The sequence below is a fragment of the Vigna unguiculata genome, chromosome 11 (assembly GCF_004118075.2).
Source record: "Vigna unguiculata cultivar IT97K-499-35 chromosome 11, ASM411807v1, whole genome shotgun sequence".
NCBI lineage: Eukaryota > Viridiplantae > Streptophyta > Magnoliopsida > Fabales > Fabaceae > Vigna > Vigna unguiculata.
In genome coordinates this window covers 38,068,113-38,082,513 of record NC_040289.1, presented here as the reverse complement: position 1 = coordinate 38,082,513, position 14,401 = coordinate 38,068,113, and the positions used below count along the sequence as shown (strand labels likewise).

At 30.9% G+C, this 14,401-nt stretch overlaps 2 protein-coding genes across 7 annotated transcripts; one reads left to right on the top strand and one right to left on the bottom strand.

Annotated features, from left to right (window-relative positions):
• Window positions 1-771: 771 nt before the first annotated feature.
• Window positions 772-3,338, bottom strand: LOC114168601 (transcription factor bHLH63-like). Of its 6 annotated transcripts, none has more exons than XR_003600708.1 (8): window positions 2,814-3,338; window positions 2,482-2,718; window positions 2,246-2,380; window positions 2,045-2,104; window positions 1,601-1,837; window positions 1,399-1,507; window positions 1,039-1,142; window positions 775-955 (listed from the first exon to the last, which is right to left on the bottom strand). XR_003600708.1 is itself a non-coding variant. In XM_028053486.1 (7 exons), the coding sequence occupies exons 1-7, from the start codon at window positions 3,174-3,176 to the stop codon at window positions 918-920; spliced, it is 1,179 nt and encodes a 392-aa protein (XP_027909287.1). In that variant the 5' UTR covers window positions 3,177-3,338; the 3' UTR covers window positions 772-917. The 6 variants fall into 6 exon arrangements, 4 of the variants coding, with proteins under 4 accessions (XP_027909287.1, XP_027909288.1, XP_027909286.1 ...); XR_003600709.1 differs by having other exon boundaries at window positions 939-955; window positions 1,039-1,147; XM_028053486.1 differs by lacking the exon at window positions 1,039-1,142 and having other exon boundaries at window positions 772-955.
• Window positions 3,339-12,719: 9,381 nt separating this feature from the next.
• Window positions 12,720-14,401, top strand: LOC114169170 (protein RADIALIS-like 4). Its single transcript, XM_028054212.1, has 2 exons — window positions 12,720-13,246; window positions 14,174-14,401. Exons 1-2 carry the CDS (start codon window positions 12,957-12,959, stop codon window positions 14,199-14,201), a joined length of 318 nt encoding a protein of 105 aa, XP_027910013.1. The 5' UTR covers window positions 12,720-12,956; the 3' UTR covers window positions 14,202-14,401.

Below are 14,401 nucleotides of genomic sequence, written 5' to 3'. Positions count from 1 at the left end.
TTAAAATTAATTGGCAGAGACATTGTCTCGTTTTGGTATGGAGGACAACAGTGCAATGAAGAATCCTATGGTGTTAGGGATTCAACTGTCCAAGAATACAAAGGAACAAGGTGTTGAAGAAACTCTGTTCAAACAATTAATTGACAGTCTTATGTATTTAACTATCACTAGACTGGACTTGATGTATATAGTAAGTTTACTTAGCAGATTCATGACTAATCCTACTACCACACATCGGATGACAACAAAACATGTTTTGAGGTACATCAGAGGTACATCTTTCTTGGAATTTGGTATAAAAAGGAAACTAGAAGTTTAAGACTGCTAACATTTTCAGATAGCAATTATGTTGGAGATTTGGATGATAGAAAAAACACTTCAGACTATGTATTTATTCTAGAAACATAGGCAATTTCTTGAGGCATCTAAGAAACAAAATGTGGTAGCTTTGTCCACAACAAAGGTAGAATATATGACGGCAGCTCTATGTGTTTTATATCTCCATTCATGTTAACTTTTGCTATCTTTTATGTGTTTTATATCTTTCCAATATTTATTGCATAACACTATTATTATTATTATTATTATTGTTTGGTTTAGTTTAGTTTAGCAGAAAGAGAGGTTTAAATAGCAGTGGAAGGTTGCCATCAAGCCTAATGTATAATGGATTAGGTGCGTGGTCACACACGTGACATCGCGATCAACTTTTTCATTTTTTCAATCAATTATATATATATATATATACTACATTAAACGTGCAAGTGTAAAAATGAGTGAAGTTAACAGCCACTAATATGATCTTATTTATTCTACGGAGTAGTATACAACAAATATATGTTATGTACTTAGAAAAAAATCTCCATAAAGCTCTTCCGAGTGAGCCAATCCAACAAAATCAAATGGATAATCTCGATCGTTTACATCTCCATCTTCGGATTGCTAATTTCAACTACACCTGCAGATACATAAAACCATGTTTACAACAACAATTCATCATCCAAACAACTAAGAAGAATCTCGAAAAGAGAAACTTGCAACCTCGTAAGTTAATTTGTTTGTCTGGTATCAAAACAACGTGTTATACATGGCAATTAGCATCGATCATTCTAATGTTATTGAGCAAGCTGCAAAGAACTTTGCCACTACTCTGTAGGTCAGAAAGTGATGTAAGAAACAAATAAAAGAGACAACTGGCTTGATGGCTGCATGATTAAAAGACTCTTTTGAAAAATTTCTTCATTTTGATAAAAAAAAAAAAAAAGGACTTATCAATGTCTGTGGGACTGTCGTGTCTCGATCAGCCATTAAAATCCACTCTGCTGTGCTTCTACTTTCTACTTTAAGGATATCAGGCTTAGAAAAAAACAGTGATTTGACAAGTCATAAATTTGTAGCTACCTGTAAATGGCTGAGAAGGAAAAGATGATGATGATGCTCTCCCTTGATCAAAAGCAACGTTGTAAAGGCTTTGAAAATCACCTTCCCAATTGGAAGAGGGTAGAATTTGCTGCAGTGCACGTAGTTATTAGACACTACAAGAGCAATCATTACAGAACAACAACAACAACACTACAATTGCATACACAAAAGGGAAACATACAGTGAAACAGGACGAGTCAATAAACGCTTCGGGCAAAGGTACATGTGTAGTAGTAGTACTAAGGTTCCTTCGAACTCCCACATTCGGAGGGCTTATCCCCACGTTATTTATTAATCCACCAAAACATGATACAAGTTGCTGTGTCGAATTCAACTGAACATACGAGGGGTTGTTACACATACTCATATCCGATGCCATCCCAATGTTGGGTAAACCTTGACCACATGAAGGAAACACCTGTAGGAATCAAACATAAACAGTTATGTCATAAACAGATGCAAGAACATAATCCAAGGTTTTTAAGGTAAAATCTCCTAGTATATATATAGTGTATTTGTGATTATAATGTGATTATTTGTAATTTTCCGTCACATGTTAAGAAGCTGTTACTATACTGAATCCAGCTAATAGAAAAGGAGAAAAAAGTTGAGTCACTGTGCATACCTCTCTGGCAAACAGTTCGTCAATGCTTGGATTTACAGCCGCTAATTTCATTGACAAGAACTGCATGCAATGATAAACATTATAAGTCACGCGCGGACATTAATTCAAGTGTCCTTAGACTTGAAAGCATAAAAAATTCAACTTTTCCAACATGAACAGTGAAGAGCCTAATTAATTTCACAGGGACCAACAAACTCTAACCTCGACTTGTCGTTGAAGAGACTGAACATAGTTAATGATTTCATCAAGCATTCCAGCTTTGCCTGCAATTTTGTTGCAACCCGGAACCAAATCTTGCAAATACTTCATTCTCTCACTAATTTTCTCCCTTCTGACCTGCATCAAACAAAACAAAACGCTCGCATTAACAAACACAAATAGAAACAAAACGCGTCGTTTAATATGGTACTTAGGTTTTTTTTTTTTTTTTCACTCACTCTTTCAGCTAAGCTATGACTATCAGTGGCTTGGCCACGACGCGCTCGGACATGAATGTACTCGCGCTTCTGGTTCTGAACCTCGGAGCCTTTCGAAGAATCCGCAGAGGTTTCTCTGTTGTTCTTATTTGCGTTGGATTTGCCGTTTCTGTTGCCGGTTTGGTTTGTCACTCTGGATTCTCCTTCCTCACCACTTCCTTTCACTCTCTTCTCTTTGTTATCACTCTCCGCAGCAACCTAAACAAAATCGAAAAAAAAAAAAATCGTCACGTTTGCCTTACAATAGTCCACACCACACCGAATCATAACCCTCTATCAGCATTCTCTGGTACCTTGCAGTTCAGCGCCTTCCTCTTCTTATTGTTTTCCTTGGGTAAAAAACCGGAAGAGGATCCGAATCCGTTGTCCGATTCGGGGCAGAGACCCGGGTCGGGTTTGAGAGAATGAGCCAACACCTGAGAGAGCGCGGAATCATCACGCTCACGCGCCATGGCCAAGCCCTGACTCTGAGGAAGGTTGTTGGAAGAAGAAGAGAAAACGAGGTTAACGTGAAACTCCGTAGCGGAACAGTAAGGTTGGTGATTGTCGTGATGGTGGTGTTGCCACTTCATGGTTGCTTCCCTTTGTCTTTCCAACACTGTCATGTCCGAACAACTGGCTCCTAGATTCCCCGAACCGTTGAGACAATGCAACATGCTGAGGCTGTTATGGTTATTCGTTATTCCTAAGGATTAGGCACCGCTACGTTGTTGGGCTAGTAGCGGATCCGAAAGTACGCGCCTCGCGGTGTGTGTGGAAAACAAAAAGGAAAAACGACGTAGGGTCACGGAGAAACACTGGAATAGTGTTAAGGAAGTGCAGAGAGATAGGGTGGGTATATATAAACGGAGGGAAATTAATTTCTCTATTTATTTTATTTTATTTCAATCACACTAATAATTAATAAAAGGAAATAAAATATGACCGGAATAATTAAGATAGAGAGAGTGGGACATATGGTCTATTGATGTAACCATAACCGAGGCTGTGGCCGTGGGGCCCACTGATATGACCGCCACGTGGGCGTGTCCAACGCTTCGAAACGGCAGGTTTTTTTTTTCTTTCTTTCTTTTTTCGACTAATCAACTTTGTAATTAATTAAACTCTACAATAATAGTACTTTCGTCATAATGGTTTCTTTCTAATCTCTTTTATCAGTACTTGCGGTGGTTGTATCGTCAAAGAATGTATTCATTTGCATCTCGCTTCAAACATACAAGTAAAATAAAAAAAGAAGAAAACTTTAAATTTACAAGAAAATTACACACAATTATGTGTTTTCATTTTATTTAAATTGGATGTACAAACAGTACATAAATTATGTGTGTTTTTGTTTATTCCAGCAGACAAGAATGTATTCTAAAATAAAACATTTGCAATATAGATGAGAGAAAGTTCTAGCATGTTAGAACTATGAATACAGGTCTATTCGAACCAGTTACTTACGTTTGATAAACAAAACCACATAATCTAAAAATATTCGAGGTTCCACTTTAAGGAAAGTGATTGATGGGTTAAGAAGAATTGACCCCATACTTAGTTGCTAAACATGACAGATTTTTTTGTTTTAGTGGCTTATGAGGATGTTTAGTTATTGTAATGAGACAAGTTGTTCAGAATAATAAGTCAAAGTCTTATATCGGATAGAAAAGATAAAATTAAACACTATATAAGATGAAATATTTATAAATTTATTATCTTAAAATTTTGGATTAAAAGTAGTATTAAATGTTTTATGTGTGTAAGACTAATGTGATACATATATATATAAAATCACAATCTTTCGACGACTATGACCGGTAATGAATGTTTTGATGCGATGTTAACGAAAGGTGAAGAGTTGTTGGTAAAATGTGAGGAGAATGTTTAGCAAGAGTGTGATATGGAAGTAGCAAGTTGACACTAACAGCATTGTCTAAATCATGGTTTGGTTGGAAATTTATGCTGCGATTTGAAGCTTGAAGCAATAGCGGAAGGTAAAGGTGATGAGGAACAAGTCCAGAGAGGATGAAGGCAACTTCCATTATCTCTTGAAAATGTTTGTAACTTTATTTTTGGTTGATGTCTCTTTCAACTCTATCTCTCTATAGGTCCCCTCTTCCTATGCACCAGTTGCATACATACACTTCAAAATGGGTCCTCCATCTCAATCTCATTTCCTCTATCATATCACTTTTTTTGTGGTTTACATCAACACAAAAACTATGTCACTCTTTCTTTTTTAGTTCCTCAAGTGCTTTCCATCTATATATTCTCTATTTTCTTTCACTAACTCTTTCCATACACTGCATTTATACCTTACACACTCTCTATAAACAATGCCCTCTTATCTTTTTTCCCCAATTAGTCAAATCTCTTCCATCATTAATCTCTAGAAAATCTGCTTCATCATTATACTTCATCATAAACACATGTTTTGACATGGCTATAGCTTCACCAATACTTGTGTCAATCATGAAAAATATCACTGCCTTAATTAACTTGTTTTTCATGCAACAAAATAGTACTACCACCACCACATATTCAGGTGCATTCAACCAAAATTCACTTCACATTTCTTCACTCATATGATGTCAATAATTTAAGATTTTTTAGTCGACGATTTTAGTTTTAATGTTTGATCAAGTTTCCTCTTAAGAAGTTAATTTTGAATTCAAAATAAGTTAGAATTTGTACTCACTTATATATTCTAAATTATTAACATTATTTCAACAATTTCTGGTATAAAGTTAGGAAACTTTTACTCATTCACGATAATATTTAAATATATATTCCTTCTTAATCTATTTAAGATATCTTTTAATAATAAAATGGAGAAAAAAATTAAGATAAATCATTTGAACTTAAAATGTTTATGACAAACACTTATACTTATAAAGCTTTTTGACTAACTTAAAATTCACAGGATCTAATTGCTAGCACCTGCTAATAAATTTTGGAAAAATAATTGGAAAGGTTCTTATCTTATGGAAGTGATATGTGTTCGAAAACAATAATTGGGAAAAGGAGATGGCATATGATGAAGCATTGAAAGAGAGCAGCAGATCCGATGTATTGGGAAATCCTAGTTCTTTCTCCAGGCCCCTCGTATTTTTTTCATATTTTAAAGAAAGTAAATATGTCTTTTTTATTTAATTTGTTAGAAAGTATTATTAATAAAAAGATAGTATATGAATATAAATATAGACGAAAAAAGTAAGAGAGGTTGGATTTTTGAGAGTATGCATTGATGAATTTGGCCACTTGCAAGCTTACAGGTGGATGCTATGGGCTTCCTTCTCTTATTTAATGCACAGACATCTTCAACTCCTTTGCCAAACAAATACATTTTTTTAGTCATAAAAAAAATATCAATTTTATAAGTAACAAAATTATGCGTAAATAAATTATTAAATATTACAAGAAAAAAGTTTATGGATAAAATGAAGTAAAAAAAATATAACGTACCTTTGAAAAATAGCTAATTGTTGCCTCTCTTTCTTCAGTTAATTTTTTCACAACATAATACAAAATAATTTATAATTACTTGAAATAAATAATAAATAATTTTGAGTAAAAAATATATAGATAAAATGAAGTAGAAAAGAGGACTATTTTAAAGTATTTCTGATTATTGTGACTTGCTTTGATTTAGTTGTTTGTTCCACAACATATTATAAAAGAATGTTTAAAAGGTCAAATAAATTAGAATTATATATATATATATATATATATATATATATATATATATATATATAAATTTCGAGTATATAACTTATGAACTGTTTCAAGTGAGAAATATACATACAAATTGAGTTTTCTCTTCTGCTGATATAAAGAAGAAAAAAAAATGAATATTTTTAAAAGCTTAATGGTTATTGTCACATTCCTAGATTTAAGTTATTTTTCTTCATGATGGAAAATAATTCAAAAAGTTAATAAATTGAAAATTATTCTTAGTAACAGAGTTATAGAAAGAAATACAGATTCTTTGGGTTAGATTATGAGTAAATAAATTATTTCGATTAACAAATTTATAAAAAGAAATAAAAAAAATTGCAGATTGCTTTTCTTGAGTTAGTTCATTTGCTCCATGATACAAAAGAATGCTCAAAAAATAAACTAAATTGAATTTTTCACATAGTAAGAATTATTAGCAGAAAAAAAAAACGATGAATATATAATTTATATACTAATTTAAGTAAAAAATTATTTAAATAAAATAGAAAAAATAGCGTACTTTAATCCTTTTCAATTTCACATCTCATCTCGAGTTGGTTGATTTGTTTCATAATATTGTACAAAGAAAAATTTTAAATTATTTTAAAGTAACAAAAGTATTTAAAAAAAATATTTTTTCCAGATATAAAATTGTTAGTAAATAATTAACAAATATTTTTTAGGTAATAAATAGAAAAAATGTAACATACATTAGAATATTTCCTAACAAATACCGTTTTTCTTAAGTTAGTTCATTAGTATTTTCAAAACAACAAAACTATCAGTAAACAAATAAAAAATCTACAAGTTACATGATTACAGGTAAATAAATTATAAATTATTTTAAATAATAAATTTATAAAATATTAACAAAATTTCAAGTAATAAAATTATTAAAGTTAAGACTCATTGACGAAAATTGGTTAAATATAAAAATAATGTTTGATTAAATGAAGATAGTCTGGTTAAAATAATATGGTATAGTATAGGCCTAGCTAACATAATTATCTGAAATATATAATGAAGAATTTATATATATTAATGGTATTATTAACATATCTCAAATATATGATAAAAAAAAAATCGATATGTTAATGTTTTAAATGAATCTTTGCATCTCCTAGATTAATCTATAACTTTAGTGATAAATGTCAAAATAAAAAATAAATTTGTAATCCTTATATATGTAATATGTAATGTGAAAGACTAACTTGTTATGTAAATATTAATACTTTCTTGCATCAGCAATATAAATTTTTCAAAAGGTTAGATTAAATAACTTTTACAAATTAACTCATAAACAAATTATTTTTTATTAGTGAAAATATATATACTAGGAACACTTATGTTTGTTTTTTTAATAATAATAAGTAATAAAATTTTAATTATAAATATAAATATTTTTTATAATAAAAATTATTTTTATTTTATATATAATATTTTTATAATAAATATTTATTCTGATTTAAAAGATATTAAATTAAAATAAAATTAGTAAAAAAAAAAATATTACTTATTGCTTATATAATGACATAGATACATGAAAAGAATATAATGGCATCTTCATACGCGCTTGGTTGGAACCATTACATTCTATTCTATTCTCCATCTTTTTTTCTTTGGACCCATTACACAGAGAATATATAAAATGAACAATGCCCACTGATTCAAAAACCATAATATAGTTGTTGCCAACTGTGAGTAAACTAGTATCTTTTATTTTTTTTTTTGAAAAAAAAATTATATAAATTTAAATTTGTGAATGTATAATAAAAATTTAATGTAAGTGTTTCTTTTAAATTAAATAGTAATCTTTTATTCCATAAAATGTATCTAACATATATACACACATTATATAAATGTTTCCTACCTTATTTTTTTGTACTTGACAAATAATAATTAATACCGATGTGAAAAACTATGTTGCATGCATGAGTTAATAATGTAATTACGTCATTGTCCTCCTTTTAATAAATTATGAACATTAAACCTGTTAGATAAAACAGAAGTAGATTGTGATCACCATGAAGCAAGTTTACCCTAATTTGAATTTTTTTTTAATAAATTTTTATATTATTCCTTTCTTATGTTTTTAAAGATATATTATTTTATGATTTTTTATGATTAAAAATTGAAATTTTCGACGACATGTCAAGTTGCTTTAATATCACAGTAAATTTTATTGGCGGGTTGGGAAACGCCAATAAAAGATCAAATGTAGCTTACACATAATGTTTGTCATTATTAAGCGTGTAAATAACAAGCTCAGATGATTCATGTCAGGTATATCAAATCCAAATATAAAAAACAAATTTTGAATTTGAAGTTTAGATTCATTAATGGGATCAAATTTATATTAAGATTGACTTTCTAAATTAATTTCCGGAAAGTGTGTAATTTTGATAAAGAGATAAAGAAAGGGGGTACATAGTAAAACCTAGAGATACAAATATCAATTCTCATTTTGTGTTTGTGTGGTGAAGTTGTAAATGGACATAAATATTTTGGGTCGAAGTCCACTTTTTATGGGTTTGAAAACCATGTGTGGTCCACTAAAACAAAGATCCTTTTCATGTATTTATACACAGTAGAGAAAACATTGAATCCTATGAAACTGTTCTATTAAAGTTGAATATTCATTGAGTATAGTGTCACTAAAATTCAGTTTTTTTTTTTTTCTACAACCATGGTTTCATTCAATATTTTAAAGAAAATTCATGTTAAAGACATCGAATTAAAATTGATTATGATTTATATTAAGTTTTGTAACTAGCATATGTTCACTCCAACAATTAAAAAAGGGAAAAAAATGTTGTTAGGTTTGTAGTGTAGAATCAATCCCTGCACCCTTGCATTGAAGTGTCAACACCTATTGTTTGCTCCCAAATAAAGTGGCATGACTTGAACTTTTATGTCTCAATACTTTGGAAGTTCCAGATACAAGATCAATTCATAATATATAAATAGGTACAATTCTCATTTTATAAGTCGATTTTATAGAGTTGAGTTAGGTCTAAAGTTCATTTCTTAACATAGTATTAATGTTGAAACATTCGATTCCCTCCAATATAAGGTCGCTAACAGGTGCAATCCTCGTCATTTTAAACCTTTACACTTTTCTATATTTTTCTAAATTTGAATTTAAATTTTCTGTTAAATTTTTATGTTATTTTTCTTATTGAACCAATATGATTCTAATTGGTTGGTTCCCAAAATTGAAACCTTTATCTACTTATCTCCATTACGCCTTCAAGGTATAAAGAACACTATCTCTCTTTTCTCAATCGCTCTATCCCTTTAAGATTCTCTCAAACTTTGCCATGAGATTTCAGGGACCAGTGTGAGTGGTGAATTACCAAGTTCCTTTTTGTGACATTAAATACCCCAATGATCTTGGACCTTAGGTTTTGTTGAGCAATGTAGACTCTCATCATTCACTTAACTTAACCTACATTCTACAAAAATCAGACCTTCAGAAACAGGACCACTCACTCCACTTCATTAGTATATATAGTTCCATTAAAGGGAATAACTAATGATTCATGAATATAACTTTTCAAAGGTTCACAAAAAGTGCTTCCTGGGTTGGTTATGACTAGAGGATTTAGAGAACACCAGAAAAGAAAAGGTTAGTGAATTACCTTTTTTGAATAAAACCTGCAACTTTCTTTTTGTTTGGCAAAACCAAAAATATTTGAAGGCAAAAAAAAAAACACAGAGCTGATGAGTCAGCTCTATGTGTTATGAAAGCTACTATAAACGACTTAGTTCATTGAATTTGAATGCATATATCTATTGCCATGCATACATAATTAACTTTCCAAGTTAATATTTCAATGAATCAATTTCTTTTTCTTGATTTAAAGAAGATGAGGCTAACATGCACAGTTCAATTAATATTTTTCATACAAGCAAAATTAAATATAAAATTATTTTCTTATCAGGAAAAGAAAATCACAACTATATTCAGTGACTGCATGATGTGTACATGAACTTATGCAATGAAGCAACATAGAAAGTTAAACATAAATAAGATTCTCTGGGTATTGTTTTGTATCATTGGTCGTCAGTATATTGTGAAGATAAAGTAGAGGAACAATATAGAAAAATCCAATAGAAAATCCAAATTCATATTATTCTTTTCAACCTCATGTTCAGCATAAAATCCAAATTCATATAACTCTTTCCAATCTCATTGTTTATTTTTGAGGTTAAAACTTTTATCACGGTTGTATCTTTAAAAGAGACGAAGAAAGAAAGTGTATTTAAATTATTCTTGATCTTGACTCTTAAACGATGTGAAATTATTAAATATATTGAATGAATAAACCTTAATACATTGATCAACGCGAAGGTTAGGTTTATAAAGAAAAAGAAAGTGGAAGAGGGTAGAGATTTACGAGCTTATCCTGGTTATGGAGAAATGAAAATGGTACTTCACTGTTGCACCAATGAGACGACACACAATCCTTCAAATGCCCAACCAGACAAAAAAAAGAGATATATTTAAAATGCTACGAAAACATGAAGAAAAAAACGTGGTATGGTGATATCGTAGTACGGGTTTCAGGTAGCCTTACAACCTTTTGGAATGTTGCTCTGAGCAAAGGTTGGGAAAATCCATCTCTAAATATCTCACGAACTGAATACAATAAAATATTTTTTGTGAGACGCTGAAAATTTAACTCTTTCCCCCCTCTTGCCAAATTTTTCTCAGTCTTTCAGATTACGTTAGTGATAAGTGATGACCACTGCTTTTTTAGATACCTGTGAACACTTATCTCTAACTCCAAATATTTGAGTCTAATTTCGATGGAATACCAAAAACCCCATCCAATAAACTTTCTTCATGCACACTATACTACTATGAATTGCCAACTTTAAATTAAACTATTTGCTGCCACCTTGTCTTACATCATGTCATTCATTTGGGAGGGTGAGAAACCAGCATTACTGTGTTACCATGTTAAAGATTTCACATCGACGAGAGATTCACGTGTTAGAGATTTCATATCGACTAGAAATAATGTAAATTCATATGTTGAAGATTTTATATTGATTAGAAATGATACAGATTTACAATATATAAGTGAATACAAATCTTACTTTACATGACATAAATAATTTCATTTACATTGAATAAATATAATGCAAAGTCATAATAGTATATATAAGTGAGATCAAATCTCATGTTACACAACATAAATGATCCCATCTCCAATATTATTTTGAGGGTGTGTTTGATCTCAGTGTGCCTCGCCTCAAAGTAAAAAATTATCTTTTTAACTTTCACATTGAAAGCAACGTTTTATCATTTTGTTTGATTTTCTTGGAGGAATAGTGAGAATTGATTTTTGTTTTGTAAAAAAAACAACCACTGTTTTGTACAGGTGAAATTGTTTTAAATTCAAAACTTCAGTTTGATTAGAAAGTGGTAAGAAGTAGTTTTTCTTGAATTAAAAAATATGCAGTAAGTTTTGTAATGATCTTCTTATCAAATCATAAATGAGTTCAATCAAAATCCTTTTTACTTATGTTTGTGGTTTAAATTTATGATTGAGATAAAGGTGGTCATTTGCAGCTATCAAAAATACACTAAATACAAAATAGGAAAGTCAAAATTTTCCTTCGAGTTTAACCACTCAACAATGTTTCAAGTGTTGTATATTATCAAAAGAATGTTTTATCGCCACAACAAACTTAATATAGATAATCCCAAAGAGAATATTGTAGACTTACTGCAAGTACTTATATTTACTCAATAGATGGTATGCTGATAAAAAAAAAAACAAAAAATTACACATTTTGTTATACTCGTAAATAATTTATTTCAATTAAAAAACAATAAATGATAACAAAAATCTCATCAAATAACTCTCAAATTCTAACAAATTTTCAAATGTTCAACCCACCTAACCTAATTTGGAAACTTGAAACTTTTATAAACATAGCAATGTTTTGTGGTAGTAATTTTCTATCAAATGCACCTTAAAGTGAAACTAAGACTAAACCTCACATTTCAACTACTAAATTGACAAATTAGTATATACTTTCAAATGTATTATTTTTTATTCAAACTCAAAATCTTTCCGATACACACATTAAATAAATTCAACAATGAATTTATGGATTTTGATCGTTCAATTCTTTCTATTCGTCCATTATAATATTTAACTCACTTCAATAACCAACTATACAATCTCAAATTTATGAAACTAATCAGAATCTTCACAAATTTTAAAAGAGTTTGTTATTAACATGTTTCATCATATAGATTAATTAATCAGTGTTAAGCATTAAACTCTTACCTTACTGGAGTGATTTTGATTTTGATGCTAAGAAGTTGATTAATGGTTGCATAGTTAACAGAAAGTACAAAAGGTGTGTTGGGAAAATTCCTATGCATTAATAAGCTTCACAAAACGGTACCATCAAGCTAAATCAAGTCTTGTTTTTGGAACCATATTCTTTTTAAACCGATTCCCTTCACTGAATGTGAGCTATGGCCAATAAAATCTTCTTGTACTGCATCATTTCGTGGTTCCAATGCGAACGGGTCACGAGACTTTATAACTTTTGCATACTCAGATTCCCTAATCACCTATAACCCACTAGCTTCACCAATATATAAGCACATCACCACCACCTGCATATTCTCACACTCACACAAACTTTCCCTTCAACCAAAGAAATTTCTTCTTCTTTTTTCTCTTAGTCTCTTTCTTCTTTCATCACTCATGGCTTCAAGCTCTCTCACCAAGCAAAAGCCTTCTGAGTCCTCTTGGACCCAAAAACAGAACAAGCTGTTTGAGAAAGCACTTGCCAAATATGACAAGGATACCCCTGATCGCTGGCAGAATGTGGCTGCAGCAGTTGGTGACAAAACACCTGATGAAGTTAAGAAACACTATGAGATCCTCGTTGAGGATGTCAGACACATTGAATCTGGTCGTGTTCCTCTTCCCAAATACAGGTCCACCGGAAGCAGCAGCACCACCACCACCAACAATGTTGATGATGGAGACAAGTAATGCATCTTAACCAAATCTCTGTTTTCCACTCTTTTTCGTGTGCTGAATCATTTGCATGTCATTTAAGTAACAACATTTTTCACATTACCTTTCTTGTTTTGATCCTTCTCATGCATGCATTATCATCTAATCTATCATCGTTCCATTGTTCGTCCCTCTTGGGTTGACTAGTCTAATCATCACACAAACAGTTGCAAAATGCAAAACTGTTTGATAGTTAACAATCAGTGGCCAGAATAAAAAAAGTAGCAGAAGGTGACGATTTATGCAGCATTGTTCTGCAACTGGGTCACTCTAATGCAAGAAAACGAAGGTAGAAATCGCAGACTAAAACCATTGACATTTCTTTTTTTTTCGTTTTCTTGTGTCATTGAACAGAAAAATTACTTGTTATAGACCTTGAGTTTTCAGGTTGAAATTTCTACACTCAATTATTTAGCTACTACCTAACTGATGCTTGATGCAATTAGGTGTAACTGCTTTCACAGTAACATTTTTATGTCAAAATATATTTTTTGAATCTGTGGTAGAAGCATTGCAGTGATGGAAGCCAGATAACAAGGTCACAGAATTCTTGTGGACCGAAATTACTGTGAACAAAAATTTTGACTGTGAAAATTTAAGTGTTTGCGAAAAGTGATGGCTAAAGATTCCGTGGCAATAAGCTTACTTTTCCTTGATTGGAGAATATTATGCCACATTGCTATAGCTTCCAAATAGTTGAACACTTGAACAGTACAAAAACAGTGACGAGTCCTTCTCAAATAAATAATGTGGTCATTTTGTGACAGCAAATTGAGGGAGTAATGCCATAAGTCTTCTCTTGCATTCTGCAGTAAATTTTGTCGTGTTTTCCGTGTCATTTCGATATTTTCTAGGATGCACACATGTTTAATTTTATTTTAACTATTTGGTTGTCTCAGGCTTATGAAGTATCTCAAGCTGAATTGATGATGGGAAACGATGTTGTTCGTGTCATCCTCGGCTATTAGCAGCATTTATGTGGTGTTCCTTGAATTTCCAGAAATATCTTTATTTCCATGTCTCTCTAGTTTGTTTATCTGTGTTTTCTTTTCTGCAGTTGTAATTTAGATTGTTTCAGTTTTCAATGAATTGTCCTGTTTCAGAAAACAATACCAGATTCTTAATCA

Bases quoted from the DNA above. Each gene is read 5' to 3' on its own strand.
- LOC114168601 (XM_028053484.1), bottom strand. From the start codon at position 3,176: ATGTTGCATTGTCTCAACGGTTCGGGGAATCTAGGAGCCAGTTGTTCG. The intron at 2,719-2,813 runs GTACCAGAGAAT...GATTTTGTTTAG, and splicing joins GGAAGGCGCTGAACTGCAAG to GTTGCTGCGGAGAGTGATAA. The intron at 2,105-2,245 runs GTTAGAGTTTGT...CATTGCATGCAG, and splicing joins CTCTTCAACGACAAGTCGAG to TTCTTGTCAATGAAATTAGC.
- LOC114169170 (XM_028054212.1), top strand. From the start codon at position 12,957: ATGGCTTCAAGCTCTCTCACCAAGCAAAAGCCTTCTGAGTCCTCTTGG. The intron at 13,247-14,173 runs GTAATGCATCTT...TGGTTGTCTCAG, and splicing joins AATGTTGATGATGGAGACAA to GCTTATGAAGTATCTCAAGC.